Raw genomic sequence first — 18,182 nt, 5'->3', positions numbered from 1 at the left:
TAAAGAAATAGATGGTGCTAGTGATGAATGTCAAGGCGAAGGTCAGTCATTGATGTCATATCAGTCATTAGACACAGTGAGGTGTGAAAGCCAAAGATATCTTGGCATGGTGCCATGTGTACTTACAGTTCTACCTAGGAGGCTGAAGCCAACCTGAGCAATGGAGTGAGAAGCTTTGTTTAAACAACAAAAGGCTAGAAAGATTGGGTCCTGTTCTTGCAGGGGACCCAAGTTCAAGTTGCTAGCACTCACACCTGGTGGCTCACAACTGTCCATTAATTAACAACTCCAGGGGATCCAGCACTCACTTCTGGCTTCCATGGGCAGCCTCTGGCACTTATGCATATATGTACAAAAATAAAAAAAATCTTTGGAAATCAAATGCCAGCATTGATAATAGATAGGTATTCCAATAAAATACTTATGAAAGACTCATAAAGTAGTTTCTGTTCCAGCACTGCGGTGTTCTGTGAACTGTTATTCTCAGCGGCCTGTTATTTGCACATGCAGGCGACACCTTGTTGTTGTGCTCCCTCTTTGTGGAGCTAACCATTGTACCAAGTATTTAACCTAAAAGTTATTTTTTTTATACGCATAAATAAATTTTAGTCTACAATTCTAGAAAAATTAAGAAGTGTATAATATAACCATTGTGATCAAGATGTATTTCATTCTGTAGGAAATCAGGCTCCCCTTTTCTGAGGCCCTAGCCATTACTGAAGAGTTTTTGATTCTTAAAATTTTGCCTTTTCCAGGTTGGTATGTAATAGGACTCATACAGAACATGGTCTTTTTAGTTAGCCTTCTTTGATTTAACATGATGTGTTTGAGATTCATCCATGTCATGAGCAAAACTGTTTGTTTCATCTTATTGCATGTATTCCATCCTGTGGGTTTCTCACACACAATGACCATCTGAGGGCTATGAGAATTGTTGCTCTTAGATCTTGAGATTCCTTTCTTTTAGGACTAGTCCAAATAATGATAAATATTGAGGTTTTCAAAAACTGATGCAGCTAGTAGTTATATTAGGCTGCTGTTTTAGTGGGTCACATATTAAAGATAGGTGAGCTGGGTGTCTCTTAGACATCCAGAATGATGCAGTGAAACATACTTAACCATAAAAAAATTCCAAATAGTTAAGTTAGGGCACTGATTAAAGAAAAGCACTTAAGGTACTTTTACATATCTTTAACATTTAGAAGAGCCATTTATTAAATCAGTATGGTAATTACATATTTTAAATTTATTAATTTAGGAGTAAATTACTTAGCTGTCCTTTTAGGTATCATTTACCTAATTTGATAATTAATGTATTTAAAAGTGATGGACTCTGCATTTGTTCCACAAGAATGTTCCAGGAACCTAAGTTGGCAGTGGGGTAGTTGTTTATGCATGCATTCATTCATTTAGCCAGCCAAGCAGCCTGCCTTTGAGTGCCCACTATTTAATCATTAATAGTCTCCTTTGTGTTTGAGAGAGTGAGTGGCTCTGGTGCTTAAAGTAAACACTTTGGAGAAAAAAATGATGTTTATTATATTGAGGCAATAGGAATAAACCAGACTCACTGGCAAGTATAGTTGCTTTTTATATGGGACATGCAGATTGCAGGAGCATCCTAAGAAGTTGTGGGGAAGGAAGAGAGATGGCTACATATAAACTGTGAATGAGAAAAAAAAGATTTAGATGTGATATAAAACTATGGAAGTAGGAATGAAAGGGTCTGGTGTCATTTCTGAAGTTCTGTAAATAGGTGTGCATTGAGAGCTAAGGAAGAGCAGCAACAGTGAGCATATGCTTGACAATTTAGTTATTTAAAATATGATTTGTTAGCTACTTAGTACAGCACTTAGGATAGGAATTGCTCTCCCTGGAATATAAAGTTATTACTGTTTCTACCTAATCAAATAGTAACATGTTTATTAAGAGTATTTTCAACCTGAGGCTTGTATGTGATAAAGCAGGGTACTTTGAATTAGTAGAAGATGCACTTTATATAAGGTAATACATACTTTATTATGATAATAAAGTCTTTTAAATTACTTGTTGATCTATGATATACCTTTATTTTTTCTGTTTTTGGTTTGTTAAATCTTTAGAGATAGAAGCTTCTTATTGCTCAAGCTGGCCCAGAACTCAAATTAGTCCTCCTGCCTCAGACTCCCAGGTGCTAGGATTATGAGCATGAGCCACTACATTTGCTGTTCCTTTCTTTTTTTCTTTTTCTTTTTTTTTTGGTTGGTTGGTTGGTTTTTTTTGTTTGCTTGTTTGTTTGTTTGTTTGTTTGTTTTTCCCTCTTTGGAATTAACTTTAATTTTAGTACACCTTGAAGTTTAGGGGATTGATTTTTGGAAAATGTAGTCAGTGGAAGCTGTGATATTTGGGACTGTACAGATTAACCTGTTATGCTCTTTCTCAGGTTGGGGAGGGGCGCAGGATGTGTGCAAAAGTGTTGTTGGTATGACTTGATCTTTATATTCGTATGTTGTCATATAAAAGAGCCCAGAGCTCTTTTATATGACTGATTTTGATTCCAGATGAAATCAGTCACACCTGGTTTTAGATCTTTGAGTTCTTCATAGGATTCTTTTCATATAAGGGAACTTTCAGAAATGGCATTGTCAGGCATATGGGTGTGTATGCTTTCACACTGACAGTGCTGGCTGCTTTTCACCATCGGTGGCTTTTTATTGACTCATGTTCTAATTTCTGAATATGTAAAGGCAGTTTATTCATTTATTTATTATTAGACAAGTTGGGGTCTTTTTAGTTTGGGACTGTTTAAAAACTACTAGGAATCATCTACGTGTTTTCTTTGAGTCCTCTTGGCTAATGAGTGGAAAGATTGCCAGGCTGCTGGGTAAGTGGGAGATGACGCATGTTATTCTTCCTGTGGTTATGCTACTTTAATTTCTTACAGCAACGCTGGAGGCTTAGGGATGGCTTTCACTTTAAGTGTGAACCAGTATCTCACCATAGTTTTGATTTGTCCAATCCTAACCACCACTGGTTTTTAAAAAGCATCTTTTCAGAGACATGTTCATATCTTTTCTGAAGGTTTTCTTAAATCTTTTTTAAAATGTTGTTTGCTGACATATTTTTTTTAAAATATATTTTATTGTGTTCTTATGCCTCTATCTCCCTTCCAGCCGTTATTCCACTCTAATCCTTTCTAGCCACCCATCACTAGGTAGGAGAGAAAGAAGGTTAAGAGGACAGGAGAGAAGACCTCCATAGGTTACTTCCTGCTGATTAGGGACATTGAGTTCTTTGAGGCAGGATTGATTTTTGCCAACAGGATATCCCCAACTTCTCATCAAACTGTAGCAACAGCAATCAGGAACAACAAGAGGGGAGCAGCAGCTGCCTTCTTCAGAGTGCCCCCACTCTTCCTCCTGTGTTGGGGCTCTGGAATATCTTCTCCAGAGTTCCCAGAATTAAACTTATCTGCAGCTGGAAAAACCACACCCTTGCTAGTGCACAAGGCAAGTCATAATCACATACTGTGACGAGGCCTCTTATCCCACACCTGGGATTAAAATAAAGACAATAATATAATATAAATGGTTTTTAAAGAAACCAGAACTCTCACTCCAGCACTTGTGTGCGTGTGTGTGTGTGTGTGTGTGTGTGTGTGTGTGTATGTATGTATGTATGTGTTCCGCATGGAGATCTTTTGGTATGTTTATGTTGTGACAATATTTTCTCAGACTGAGGTTTGCCTTTTTATTTTTAAATTATGCTGTAAAAAGAGTAGTCATGTTAAATGTTAATGAAATAGAATTTATTTTTAGTTTACTATTTAGTGATTTTTGTGTGCTCTCCAGACAGTCAAATGGTACCTAAAGATTTTTTTCATTTATTCTGTAAGTTTGATGCTTTACATTTACATTCATGATTCATTTCAAGTTAATATTTATGTATGATCCTTTTAATTGTGCTTTTGTAAGTTATTCTTTAAATTGGTGCGGGCGCGCGTGCGTGTACGTGTGTGTTACACTGGGTCAAGGCATTCAGTGCGTGTAGCAAACACTCTTGTCGTGTTTTAGTACCCACATTGGACAGCTCACTACTACTTATAAATCTAGTCGTAGGGTATTTGACCTCTGGTCTCTGGGAGCTGCATACACATGGTGCACACACATGCGCACAGGTGCACAAGCTAAAATAAAACTCTGAGCAAGAACGCTAGTGGCTCGCATAGTCTAAAGGAAAGCTAGGACTCAGCCAGAAACCAGGAGATAGGAATTCCTTCCAGGCAGTGCCACTGACTTTGTTTTCTGACAGTGAGTTGGCTATGTCATGCATAACTAGTATTAGGCTAGAGGCCTCTTAATTCCTTTTTCCCTGTCGTAGTTACTGTTGTGTTGACGAGAAGGCCATGACAAAGGCAACTCTTACAAAAGGAAGCATTTAATTGGGGGCTTGGCTTTAGTTTTAGAGGGTTAGTCCATGATAGTTTTGGTGGGAAACAGACTGGCATAGCACTGGAAGAGTAGCTGAGAGCTTTATATCCTGATCTGGTGTGGAACCTCAAAGTCTACCTCCTATGACACCCCTCCTCCGGCAAGGCCACATCTCCTAAACCTTCCCAAACAAGAGCGTGTGGGAGCTGTTCTCATTGAAACCACAGTATCTCCTTTTAGATACACATTTTCGTTTAGATATGACTTGTATACGGTTACCTTATTTGTGAAGCTGAACTCTAGTACATTTCTATTTCATCACCTTGAAAAGAAAACAGTATCTATTAATGTGTCTCCCCCTCCCCCACCTTCTCTCATTTCAAGTACCGGGCAACCATTTATTTATTTTCTGTACTTACGAATTTTCTTAATCTGAATAGGCCATACAGAGCATTTCAAGGTTGTTTCTACTGTGCGTTATTATTTGTAAAATAATATTTAAAATTTTATAACTATAAGGAAAAGTTTATGGTAAACTGTAATACTAATTTTCTGGATACATTTGGAAGTAAAGTTGTGATAATTTGTTTTATAATCTGACCATATTAGGGATTTGAATAAAGGTTATGGATCAATACATGATCTTATTGTAACTTAGGACTCTCAAAATATTAAAGTAGGTTTGTTAGAAATCAACATGATGTATTACTCGGAATAATCTCCTGGTCCACTTGCTTAAAAAGATGAGAAGCAATGATATGACTAAAGTAAAATTTGAAAATATCTTATTTACTACTAAATCAAGTAGAAGGAATAAATGACCTAATTGAGGAGACATAAATTTCAAAAGAAACATATGCGTCCGTCTGTATTTTCACTGTTGGTAGAGCACATATGAAGTCCTGGTGTCAGCCCCATAAAAGCATCCTCCCTGCTCGGTAGTTAAGATAAAATACATTCATATAATTTTGAGCAAATAGAAAAGTGTAGAGCTGAAAAGTTAATTATCTAAAATGAAAACTTCATTGCCTGACACATTGAAGATAGCAGAAGAGAGTAGGTTGGTGTATCAGGAATGTCTAAAAATTAGAAATGTGTCCAAAACCAGTTTTTTTAAAAAGCTGAAGTCAGAAACCTTCTGAAATGAAAAAGAGAAGTAGGCAAACCCACAGTTACTGCCAGCAAATTTAATGGATTTCTGAGCAAGTAATTGAATAACAAGACAGAAAAGCAGCAAGGATCTGAACTCATACCTGTCTGTGTCAGGAATAATTTCTTTGCTGATGAGTGTGGGAATGCTCATGAAGGTAGGCCATAAAACAAACCAAACGTTAGTAGATCTCTAAAGGGGCACAATAGAGGAACAAGGAAGAAAGTAAAATTAGAAAATAAACATTTAAAAAATATCTCTGGTCAGAACAGAAATTACAGAAAATATTGGAAAACTATTTTGGACTGAATGATAATAGAACTGACTATTATCATTTTGAGACTTAGCTAAGGCATTATTTTGAAAGATGCTTATAGCTTTAAGTGCTTTATGAAGAGAGATGAGAATAGAGCTGGCAAGATCAGGTTAGAGTGTTTACACAAAGTCTGGCAACCTGAGTTCAATTTTACATGATAGAAGAAGAGAACCGGCTCCCACAAGTCTTCCCTGTGACCCTTCGGGAGTGCTCTAGTGTGCATCTCCCCAACAAAATGTAAAAATAGATTGTAAAACAGGAAAATAATAAAGAGCGGTAATCTGAGTCAGGTCTGGTGGTGCAGGCCTGTGATCCCAGATGCTCAGGAGGCTGAGGCAGGAGGATTTTAAGCGTAAGGCTAGCCTGGACAAAGGTGAACCTGGATATGTCTTGATGATGAGGACAATGATATGAACAAATCAGAAGCAGTGAGACTAGACAGTGAAACTTTAGGAAAAAGTATTACCCACCCTACACATTTTTACATAAACACATACACTCGTGGGAGAAGCAGTTTCTAGCTTATTTCATGAGGTCACCATTGCAGTCGCAGTAAAGTCACACGAAGAGGAGATGAGGAGAGACTGTAAACCAGTATTCATAAATACAGACCCCAACTCCTTAACTAAAAGTTTGCTGCTTAAAATTTTTGCTGTATGAAAAGGAGAAAATTGTGATCAGTGGAATTTTTCTCAGCAATAAAAGGTTTATGTGCAGGCCTCAGGATATCCCTATGTAGACAGAATGTGTTCAAGCAGTTGTCTTTATAATTTTTTCTTCTTACATTTAGATTTGTGGAGTTCTGGACTATAGAGAGTAGAGTATCTTTAACTGTAAAATACTGTTAGGTGTAAATCTCATATCAGTAACAATTATTGAGAATCGGTTACAGTGCCAGGGAAGCTAGGAGGTGATAGTGCTTGATCTGCAAGCATGAGGTCCTGAGTTCAAATTCCAGCTACCATAGACAAAGCTGGGTATGGTTGCATGTTCTTGTAACCTCACCATTGAGGGATGGAGACAGGCAGATCTAGAGCACCCACAGCCAGCCAACCTACCCATGTGAAGTACTGAGCTTCTAGGTCAGCGAGAAGCCTGTCTCAAGGTAGAGCATGATAGAGGAGACAGCTGATGTGGTACGTTGGCCACTTGTGTGTGCTTGTGAATGCACACCCGCATACTCACCCCCCATTTTTAAATTAAAAATAATTAAGAATGAGTCACATACTAAAAACACAGTTGGCTGTTGGTTTTCTCTTGATTCAGTTGTGACAAGAGCCCTCAGCCTGAGACCGATAGGAGTGTTTCTCTAACAATTCAGCTGTGAGCTTCCTTTTTCTCATTTTAAAACTAGAGTTTTGCTGGGCACAGTTGTACATACCTATAATCACAGCTGTTCATGAGGCTGAAGCAGGAGGACCACAAGGATGAGGCCCATTTGGGTAACTTAATTTTGGGCTGGAGACAGGGACCCTTTCCTGGCAAGGTGAGGCCTGATGCTCAGTGCCTGGGGCCACCAACACAAATGAGCAGCCGTGTTTCTTCCTATACTTTTTGTCTGTTACAGTTTCAAAATGTTTGGGTTTGGAGTAGATTATAAATATTTCTTTAAATGTTTAAAGGTTTACTGTAATATACAACTAATATTATTTATTTCTTTATCTTTAGGGTTCTTACTGGGCAATAGACACCAATCCGAAGGAAGATACACTGCCTACTCGGCCAAAGAAGAGGGCACGATCTGTAGAACGGGTAAAGCTCATTATCATGATTCATGAGTGTTGAGCATATAAAAAATGTAGACTCTTAATAGTTCATTTCCAGTAGAGGAAGTGCAATCACACGCAAAGTAAGATTTTGTTTTATAGTGTTGTGCACTTCCACAGCACTTCTCAGACCCACTTTGTTTGATCTTCACAGTTGGAGCAAGGGAAGGCAGTTTAGGAATTGCTTGAAGGTTTTGCTCTATTAGGACACACCTCCTGTGTGAGACTCACACTCTAGGCTTCTGAGCCTTAGTCTGGTAGCTTTGCTCTGTACTTCCAACACTGAGGATTGATTTTAAATAACAGCCATTTCACAGATGCTCTACCTGGTTACATCAACTCTTCTTCATTGTCCTCAGAGTGCTTTCCCCTACTTTAACCCATGTAGGGGTTACTTTGTATATAGTCTGTGTGCCTGTGTTGGTATGAATCCATGGTTACAGCTAATTTACAGTACTGAAAGAGAGAAAGACCTTTGGTTAATATTTCAGTTGTGTGTGTAATCATACGTAGAGTCAGCACTGCAGCTGCCATCATATGTTGACCGGACCTCAGTTTTCCTCAGCCTTTCTCCAGTTGTAGCATGTCAGCTGACCGTTCATCCTCATCCTCTTCTGTTATTGGACTCGCTTCTGGTGTTTACTACTAATTAAAGCCTTTCCTTATGTTTGCATTTGTGGTTGTGGAATTTTTATGAAGTTCTTTTGTAAAATCACACATACACTTTATATTAATTTTTTCCTATATTGTCCCTTCACTAGACTAATCTCCCCTTAAAGACAAAGTTTTCATATCTCTAGCAGTAGTATTTTATGCAGCCTCTAATATATATTACATGTTTGCAGAGTACATTAGGAAGAAAGATTGTAATGTGAAGAAAACTGAGTGTGTGGGGAAATATATTTGACATATGCCTGCCTGTTGCTGGTAAAGGAATATAATTTCTAAGTCTTTAAGATAATGGACTGAGGCTTTATATACAGTGAGACTGTCTTTTAAAAAAAACTAATAATAATCAGGATCTCAGACTAGGTTTGAGCTAGGGCCACATGAGCATGGCCACAGTAGGCAGCCTTGTTAGAGTCAGGCATCAGCTGTGTAAAATTAAATTTGGGTCCTCAGAGTTTTTTTGTTTTTTGTTTTTTAATGAACCAGGGTTTAGAAAGAGAGGTTGCATGCCTGGATATGTATAACACAAAACATTTACTATCTGTTGCCAGAAGTTTGAAGGAAGGGAAACGTGTGCAGTGTTTGTCCATGGCATCACCAAGCTGACTGTGTGGGTAAGATGAAGGAGCTGAGAGATTGCAGTCTTTTCTCTGCCACTCATCTCTTTGGAAGTTGGATTGGCAGCTCTGCACTGTGTTTGGATGTCAGGCCTTCCCTTTACTCTGTTACTCTTAGAGAAACCTTGTTTTACTTTTGAGAGGCCCAGACTGCTGGCAGTTGTATAGTCACAGTATAAAACACAAGACTGAAGTCGGAGAAGCAGGTGCTCTTGCATGTGCCATGTACACGTGGTACTTAATAAATGTGCTTTCTAATTTTCACTTTACAAAAGCAAGACATCCACATGTATGATAGGTTCTCAGTACCGCTGATGCTTTATTTTGGCCCAGGTTGTCTTGGGTGGCAGTGTGGGAGAGGAACTTCATGTGAGGAGATGTGCTGACAGTAAGGTACATGTCATCGTGTGGACACTGCTCAGTAAATATTCTCAAAGAGGATGTTCTTCAAAGTCAGAACTTCCTGCCCAGAAAAATCACTCTTTCTGTAGTTTTCATCTGAAAGTACTCATGGGGCTGATTGTAAAGTATGTACTGTTTTTCATTAGAAGGTTTTGTAGTATATATTTGCTTTTGTTAGAATACTTTGCGTTTTAAATAACTATTGGATTTAAGGAAACCCCCTACTTCATGTTCTGTTTTAGTAATGTTTGTGAATCTAAAGTTTCTTAATTTAGTTTATTACAGAACAAAAATGAGGAACAAAAACAGGTTACATTATGAAGTTACAATTTGTCATTCTTTTAAATTGGGAAAACTTATTTTAAATTGTAACTTCTTGATTTAAGATATTTAGCCTTGGCCAAGAGTGGTGGCACATGCTTGTAGTCATCTTTTTGTTGGTGTGTAAATTTTAAGTCAGTTGTCAACTGATTGGGGCTAGGAAAGAATTTCTTCTGAGATCCTAAAAATAAATGTGAGGCTTCTGAAGTAGATACGTACTTGAGATGATGCAAGGAGGAAGGACTAGCAGGACTACAGAAGTTAAAGCGGAAGCTGGAGACAGGGTCTTCTTCATAACCCGTTGTAAAGATGGGATTTTTTTGGGGGGGGGCGGGGAATGAACAGGATGTGTTAGTAGTGTCATTCTAGCGCCTGGTGGAGTATAAGCTTTCAGGGGGCAAAGTCGTATGACCACTTAGGGGAGATTGTTGTGATGGTTTTGTTTTAAATTCTCGAAAACATACAAACTATTTGAAGAAAAAATGGCCAAGTAGTAGTATATGAACTATTTAAAATATTTTGGCTTTAAAAAATATCTGTAATTATCCAGGTTTTTTTTTTTTTTGTTATTTGTTTTTGTTTTGAAAAAAAAAAATGAAGTTGAAACAGTACTTTTTGGTGAAGAAAAAAATCTAAATTGTGTGCTGTTAGGAATCATTGACATTTGAATAAGGCAAGAACTGGAAGGTGGACAGGTAGTCAAAAAAGGAATAATCTTTCTTATAGTCACTCATTTATTATTTTGCATGAATGTATCAGGGCACACAAGTACGGGGACAGGTACCGTGTGTGTGGAGATCAGAGGACAGCTGGATTTACTGTTCTTCCACCAGAGTCTGAAAATTGAGTCAGGTCATCAGGTTTATGTGGCAAGTACTTTTTATCTGGTGAGCCATGCTGCTGGCTCAGGATAGTCTATATTAAGATTGTTGTCATGGTACTGCGACTCAGTTTCTCGGTTGAGTCTGAGAAAGAGTAAGGCTGCCTTTGAAAGAAAGGTAACCGTGAGCAGAGCCACCCACGTTCCTCTCTTAGCTACAGAATGCAAGATAATTATGTTGTGAGAGAATACCCAGGGTGCACTACTCGGGAGGTACTGCGTGTTGCCTTCAGTGTATAACTGTAAATAAGATCTCCTAGGGGCTTTAAACAGGTCCTGCGAATACTGGAAGGTTTCATGCACATGAAACTTATTTAAACAACTGGGTAGGATTTTGTGTGTTTGGTTGTTTGTTTTTGTTTTATATTTGTGGGTTTTTTGTTTTGTTTTGTTTTTCAAGATAGGGTTTCTCTGTGTAGCCTTGGCTGTGCTGAACTCACTTAGTACACCAGGCTGCCCTCTAACTCTGCCTGCCTTTGCCTCCCAGGTGCTGGGATTACAGGTGTGTGCCACTGTGCCTGGAAGGATTTTGATTTTTCAACACTATTTATGGATAGTTTGTGTATAGCTAATTGCATAAAGTCTTAAAACTTGAATGTTTTGCTATCTGTACTGTTTGTGAAATTATTATAAATTTTGTTAAATGAACATTTTCATCATTTTCAAAAATTTTTCTAATCTGAAAAAAAGCCTATCTTTTTTATTTGGCAAAATGGTTTCTCTCCATAGTATTGGCTGTCCTGGACTTGCTTTGTAGACCTGGCTGGCCTTGAACTAACAAAAATCTGCCTGTCTTTGCTTTCCTTAGTGCTGGGATTTATCACCATGCCTGGCTTTGAAAAACTATATCTTGACATTTATTCCAAGTAATGAAAGTTAAGTTCTGCATCCAGTAGAGATTTTTTTAAAGATTTATTTATTTATCATGTATATAATGTTCTGTCTGCATGTACACCTGCATGCCAGAAGAAGTCACCAGATCTCATTATAGATGGTTGTGAGCCACCATGTGATTGCTGGGAATTGAACTCAGGACCTCTGGAAGAGAAGACAGTGTTCTTAACCTCTGAGCCATCTCTCCAGCTCCCTCCCCCCCCTTTTTTTTTGTCAGAGGTGATTTTAGTTTTCAGCATAAAGGACTTGTATATTTCCAGTTAGACGTAATAATGAATATTTTGTTTCCTGATGCTATTATAATTTGAGTTTTAAACATTTTCCAGTTATAAGTATATAAAATTGATTTTTTTTTTTTTGTTAACCTACTCTGATCTTGTTACTTGTAATTAATCATTTTTTAAAGACTTGGAATACACTCTGAATATTTACATCATCTACAAAGTCTGACAGTTTCCCTGCAACTCTTTTTCTTTTGTTTACTGTGTTAGAAGTTACTGCATTTGTAAGTCACACTGAATCTTGCCCTTTTGTCCTATTGGGTATTTGCTGCTTTTTTATTGAAGTATTTTCTAAAGATTTGATTTATTTGGTTAGTATATAAATCTATAGTATGTTTCTGTTGAAATTTTTTTTTTTAGTTTTTTAGTGTTCTGTGCTAATTTATGTATTGACTTTTTAACTATACCCGCTTATATATTTCTATTTAAAGAAACAATATAATTTCATACTCACAGTTTACTTAGTATTGTACTTTTTCATCTTTGCAACTTTTCTCACCACAAACCTCCCTTGTTGTAATATCTGTATACATTGACAGTTCTTATAAAGACAGTGTTATAATTTTTGCATGATTTTTTTTAAACTTAAGAAGAAAATAATAGTCTTCTGTATCATCTTCCATTTTTAGTGAATTGAGCCAAAGCCAGTCCTCTGGTGCTTTAATGTCCCAAGTTGACTCTATGTTATAATTTTCCTTTGAGCAAAAGAACTTTTAGGTATGTCTTTTACCAAAAAAAGGAATTTTCCCCCTCTCTGAAAAGAATGTCCTTTTCTTTTTTTAATCACGCGTATATGTGTGTATAGGTGTGTTGGGATAAATTCTTGCTTTGTAGCCTTCAAAGTCCTTGCATCAGCCTTCCAAGCACTGGGATTCACGTTATCACATCAGTGTGTTGCCTTTTTGAATGTTTACATTAATAAAACAGTATGGGTTGGCTTACATTAATTTGCTGGAGTTTTGGGATTTTTCACTGTGATACTTTCATATCTGTTGAGAAAGCCACAAGTCACTTTCCTACAAATATCCCTCTGCATGTAGTATATTTTTCTTTGGATGCTTTCTGTATTTATTTTTCAGAATCTGATGCATATAAATACGATTTTCTTTTCCCTTTGAGTTTGTCCTTATAGTTCACTGAGCTGCTCAAATTTTCAGATTTGTCTTTTGCTAGATTTCTAACTGTTCAAATCATCAATTAATTTTTTTCACGTCCCTTTCTATCCTTCTCAAAATCATACCAACTAGTTACGTTTTAATTGTGTTGATTAATGGTGTCTGCAGTTGTGTTTCCATGTATACGTGGGTCATGAGTTGCTAGTGCATGAGTTGCTTCAGCCTTTTACTTAGTCTCCTGTATTTGCTCACGCTTCTACTTGAGATTGAAAAATCAACTTAAGGAAGGGCTTGTTTTAGTTTTCACATATGACAGTAAACATTACGCTTGTCTTTCTTCTGCCTTATTTCACTTAACATGATGTCCTTCATTTCCTGCAGATGATAAGATTTCATTCTTCATGATTAAAAGATACTCCATTTTGTGTATCTGTACACAGATATGTGTATGTGTGCACACTTACAGGTATACTATATTTATCCACAATTATCAATGGCCGTCTCTCAGATTAATATCTTTGATGAAAATGGGCAAATAATAGTGTGTTGACTTCATTGTTGTATACCAAGGAGTAAGAGAGCTGAGTGATGTGGTTCTGAATATTGCTTTTAGATTTATTTATTTATTTTTATTTTTGGTTTTTTGGAGACGGGGGTTTTCACTGTGTATCTTTGACTGTCCTGGATTTGCTTTGTAGACCAGGCTGGCCTGAATTCTGCCTCCCAAGCGCCAGGATTAAAGGCATGCACCACTGTGCCCAGCTGGTTTATTTATTTTGTTTTGTGTTTTTCTTGTGTGTATGTCTGTATTACATGCAAGCCTGGGACCTAGGCTTACAGCCAACAGTTGTAAACTGCCATGGGAACCAAACTCTAGTCCTGTGGAAGGACAAAGAATGTTTTAAATGTCTGAGACAACTCTCTAGCTCCTAATTTTTTTGAGGAAACTTCATACTGATTTTTGTAGTGGCTTTATTTACATTGCTGCTGACTGTGTAAGCATTCCTTTGTCATTACATCTTATCATTTGTTGATTTCTATGTTTTGGTAAGTAGCATTCTGAATTTTATACCTTTAATTTTTATTTTTCATGTCTAATCATAACATTTTTATATATTCATTTTGTTTTGTGTTATGTTTTTGAGGCAGGGTATCTGTGCACTCTGGCTGGCCTAGAGTTTGCTGTGTAGACCAGGATGGCCTTGAATTCACAGAGATCCTCCTGCCTCTGCCTCCTGAGCTCTGGGATGAAAGGTGTGTGCCACCACAGCTTTTTCATGAATTTTTTTGAGAAATATATTTTTAGAACATTGACTACCTTTTCATTGGACTAATTGTTTAGATACTAGCCCTCATCAGACGAACAGTTGACAGATACTTTCTTCTGTTGTATGGATATCTCATCATTCTCTTCTGTTTGCTATGCAGAAAGAAGCCTTTTAGTTTGATGTGATTTCATTTTTTTTTTTTTTTCAATGCAGTTTATTCAGGAACCTTGAACAATCATATGACCCTGGGGAAAGCCAGCCCACAACTTAAATAGCCTCTGGGTAGCCAACCCTAGCGTGCCATGTGGGCAATGCAGATAGGTCCACATACATGGAAGCAAGCCAGATCTTTGGCCTTAGCCAAATGTGGAATTGTTCGTGACAGAGAGCACTCACCATCGGGAAGGTGGAAGGCGGAAACCAGCTCCATCTTTAAGGCGCAGCATTCCGCAGCTCTCTACTGATTTCATTTCTTAATTATTGTTTTCTATAATTTTCTTCTAGGATTTTCAGTTTTAGGTCTTACATTAAGGCCTTTGACCCATTCTGGGTTAGTGTTTGTTGGTCTTCAGTTTCAGTGTTCTACATACAGATACCCAGTTTGTCTGACTATTTGTTAAAGAAGCTGCACTTGGTCTATGTACTTGGAAACTTTGCTTAGATTTGGCTAGCTCTATGTTCTAGTTTACATTCTGTTGCTTTGAGAAAGACCACGACCAAAGGCAACTTGAAGAGGAAAGGATTTGTTAGGCTCACACATCCCCACCACAGTCCATCACTGAGGGAAGCCAAGGCAGGAACTCAAGCAGGAAACATGGAAGGAGGGATGCTGCTCAGTGGCTTGTTCTCTGTGTCTTGCTTTGGTGGTTTTGTTTGTTGTTGTTTGTTTGTTGTTGTTTGTTTGTCTTTTATGGCACTCAGGACCACGTGCCCAGTGGGCTGGGCCCTTTCATCAGTCATTAATTAAGAAAATGTACACAGGAGTACCTGCAGGCCAGTCTGATTGGCGGAATTTATCAACAGAGGTTTTTTTTTTTTTCCTCCCAGATGACCCTAGTTTGTTTCAAGCTGATAGGGAAAACCAAAGTTAATCAGCACACTGAGGCTGGGTGAATTTATTTCTGGGTTGTTTGGTCTGGTCCATTGACCCAGGTGTCTGTTATTATATTGGTACTGTGCTGTTCTGTTACTATGGCTCTATTGTATGTAATGAAATCAGGTATTGTGATATCTCATCCTTTGCTCTTTTTGTTCAGAATTGCTTTGTTTGGCTAGAGTTGGATTTGTTTGTTTCCATATGAGTTTTAGGTTTGTTTGGTTTTCTCCCCTGGTTCAGTGAAGGATGCTGTTTTGTATTTTGATTAACATTGCATTGAATTTATAACTTACCTTAGGTAGTACGAACATTTTAGCAGTGTTCTTTTCACTTATTCAGGCAACAGGTCCTTCTGTCTCTAGTATTTCCTTCAGTTTTTTTCTAAAGTACTTTGTAATTTTTGTTGTAAAAGTTTTTCACTTTGGTTAGCTTGATTAGCATATTGCAGTGGGGGGAGTTGAGAATTGGATTGCTTCATGAGTTTATGAAAATTCATGATTGCATTAGAGAAAAGCTATTGGCTTTTAATATTTTTGTATCCTACTTTATAAAGAGCACTTATCAGTTCTGATATTTTGGTAAAGTCTCTAATTAGACCTTTTAAGAGTCACACAGCTTTCTGAAGCTCTCTGCTTTCTTTAGTTTTTGTTTATTGTTCAGTTAGATTATTGGTATTGATAAACCCTTTCTCTCGTTCTTTTCTATTCTTGTATAAAGCTGATCATACTGATTATTTTTTCTTTCACAAATAGTATTAATCTAGTTTTTATTTTATTTATTTTCATCGTTTTATTTTGTTATTGAACTCCTTGTTTTTGTTCAAATGTTTTATTTCATGAGCATTTTAGTAATTCATCCCAACATCTTAATCTTAGATGGGCATCTGTAGATTGTTTGCTGTTGCTTTGGTAGGTAGGATAAGTCCAGGAATTTGGGCCTTGTGCAAGCACAGTTACTATTACCAAATGATGTCATTAGCCTCAAGTATGAGCTTTTAAGAGTTGGTGCTCAGGGCTGACCAGTAGTGGTGGTAGCACCTGCCTTTAATCCCAGCACTTGGAAAGCAGAGGCAGGTGGATCCATAAGTTCAAGGCCAGCCTGGTCTATAGATCCAGGACAGCCAAGGCTACACAGAGAATTCCTGTCTCAAAAAAAACAAAACAAAACAAAACAAAAAAAGTCTGTGCTCAGTTGTGGCTTGTGAGGGTGAGATTTCTTGCTAGAGAAACTGGCACCATGGTCACAAGTTATTCATATTTGCCTTTCATTTTTAACAGAGGGTGAATTTTTGAGACACACACCCTCTTTAAATGCAGACAACATTGTGTATGTTTTGGAGACTCATGTTTAACAGTGCATTGGACATATTATTTAGGATATTTTGTCATTTTTTGTGCAAGCAGTAATAATACGGTAAGAGAAGAGATTAAACTAGAGAGAGATGTATTTCTCAGGTGAAGACAGAAGTGTAGATTGAATCAGAGGGATACACAGTCCTCTTGTATGTAGTCATTTAGTTGTCCAGACTCTTTCTAGTCTTGTTTTTCCAGGGTTTCTCAATTATTGCCTAACTCAGCTTTCAGGCTAAACAAGACTGTTCCCACCATGTGTATATTTCAGTGCGTAGTGTGAGGGAGAGAGATTGCAGGCAAGCAAGTTCCTTTCAAAGAAATGCTACAGAAGTTGTACGTATTACTCAACATTCCATTGACCATGACATAGTCACATGGCCACAGCTAGCTGCAGATAAGTCTGGGAGAGGTAGTTCCTAGCCTGCAGCTACAAGTAGATAACTTGCTGAAAAGAGAAGTGAAGAAGGTTGTTAGGCCAGCTCCACCCTTCCCCTGTCATGAGACTCACTGAAGTTTTAAGGGAGTAGCTGTACCAGTAGACTTGGAAGGATTGGGTCAGTAGCATGCCAGAATATAGTAAGAATATAGAAGGGATTTTAATAGCTACGTAAGCTACGTATTTTCATATTAAATAGCACAAAACTGGATATTGGAGAATTTTATAAAATCCCGTCAAATTGTTGAATATATGAGCTAATAATTGTTTATTTTGTTCTTGTATTTTAGGCCTCAACTCCATATAGCGTAGATTCAGATTCTTTGGGAATGGAGTGTATTATTTCGGGAAGTGCCTCTCCAACTCTGGCAATCAACACTGTGACTAACAAAGTAATTCTACTTTTTAAACATTCTTAAATGTTCTTGAGTAATATATTTAGTTTGCTTTTATGATGGCAGTAGTTCTGTATGATGAAGTTCAAAGATGATATAAATTTGTTCAATCCATATGTGACAGCCTGAGACTTGAAGCTAGAATGTTTTGAAGTATGCATGAACACCAGGTCTGGTGGAGCTGTCCTATAATTACAACTACAAAGGAAGTTGGCTGGAGGATCGCAACTTCAGGGTCTGTCTGCGCATTAGAGAGAGGTCTAGGCCAGCCTGGGCTACTTAGGTAGACCTTGTCTTAAAAGAATGTATGGTCTGGCAAGATAACTCAGTAGATAAAGGTGCTTGCTGCCAAACCTGAGGGATTGAGTTCAGTTCTTGACTTGAGACCCATGTAGTGGAAGGAGAAAATTGACTCCTTAAAGTTATCTTCTGACCTCCTTGTGCTTGGCTGATTTCCTTACACACACACACACACACACACACACACACACAGCTAAACGAAACAGGAAGTTTTTAAGGAGCTAAAGATAGATAGCTCAGTATTCTCCTAGCATGTCTAAGATGTGGGTTCAGTTCCTAGTAGTGTCCTTTCCCACTTTTCTAGGAATAATGATAACACATTAAAACAATTAGAAGAAAATAATTTGTCAAATTTTATGATAATTTTCCAAAGTTTTTTCTTTTTTTCTTTTTTTTCTTGCTGATTTTATAAAGTACTCTGACAAATAACTTGAGGGAGACAGGATTTATCCTGGCTCACAGTCCATCATGGCAGGTAAATCAGAGTTGCAAGTTGCAGAGTGGTGTGTGTCAGTTGA

The 18,182-nt window shown here is 37.6% G+C and overlaps 1 protein-coding gene across 5 annotated transcripts in view; it reads left to right on the top strand.

Moving 5' to 3' along the window:
• Positions 1-18,182, top strand: part of Foxj3 (forkhead box J3) — a 93,304-nt gene that overhangs the window by 57,230 nt on the left and 17,892 nt on the right. For 3 of the 5 annotated variants that reach the window (XM_021635019.2, XM_021635018.2, XM_060379689.1), the window contains 2 exons: positions 7,541-7,624; positions 17,260-17,361. In XM_021635019.2, coding sequence (XP_021490694.1) covers positions 7,541-7,624; positions 17,260-17,361 — 186 coding nt within the window. The remainder of the gene's footprint in view (positions 1-7,540; positions 7,625-17,259; positions 17,362-18,182) is intronic. The other 2 variants (XM_060379690.1, XM_021635020.2) reach the window with 1 other exon arrangement.

The sequence above is a fragment of the Meriones unguiculatus genome, chromosome 3 (assembly GCF_030254825.1).
Source record: "Meriones unguiculatus strain TT.TT164.6M chromosome 3, Bangor_MerUng_6.1, whole genome shotgun sequence".
Classification (NCBI taxonomy): Eukaryota; Metazoa; Chordata; class Mammalia; order Rodentia; family Muridae; genus Meriones; species Meriones unguiculatus.
This window is presented reverse-complemented; position numbering and strand designations above follow the sequence as displayed.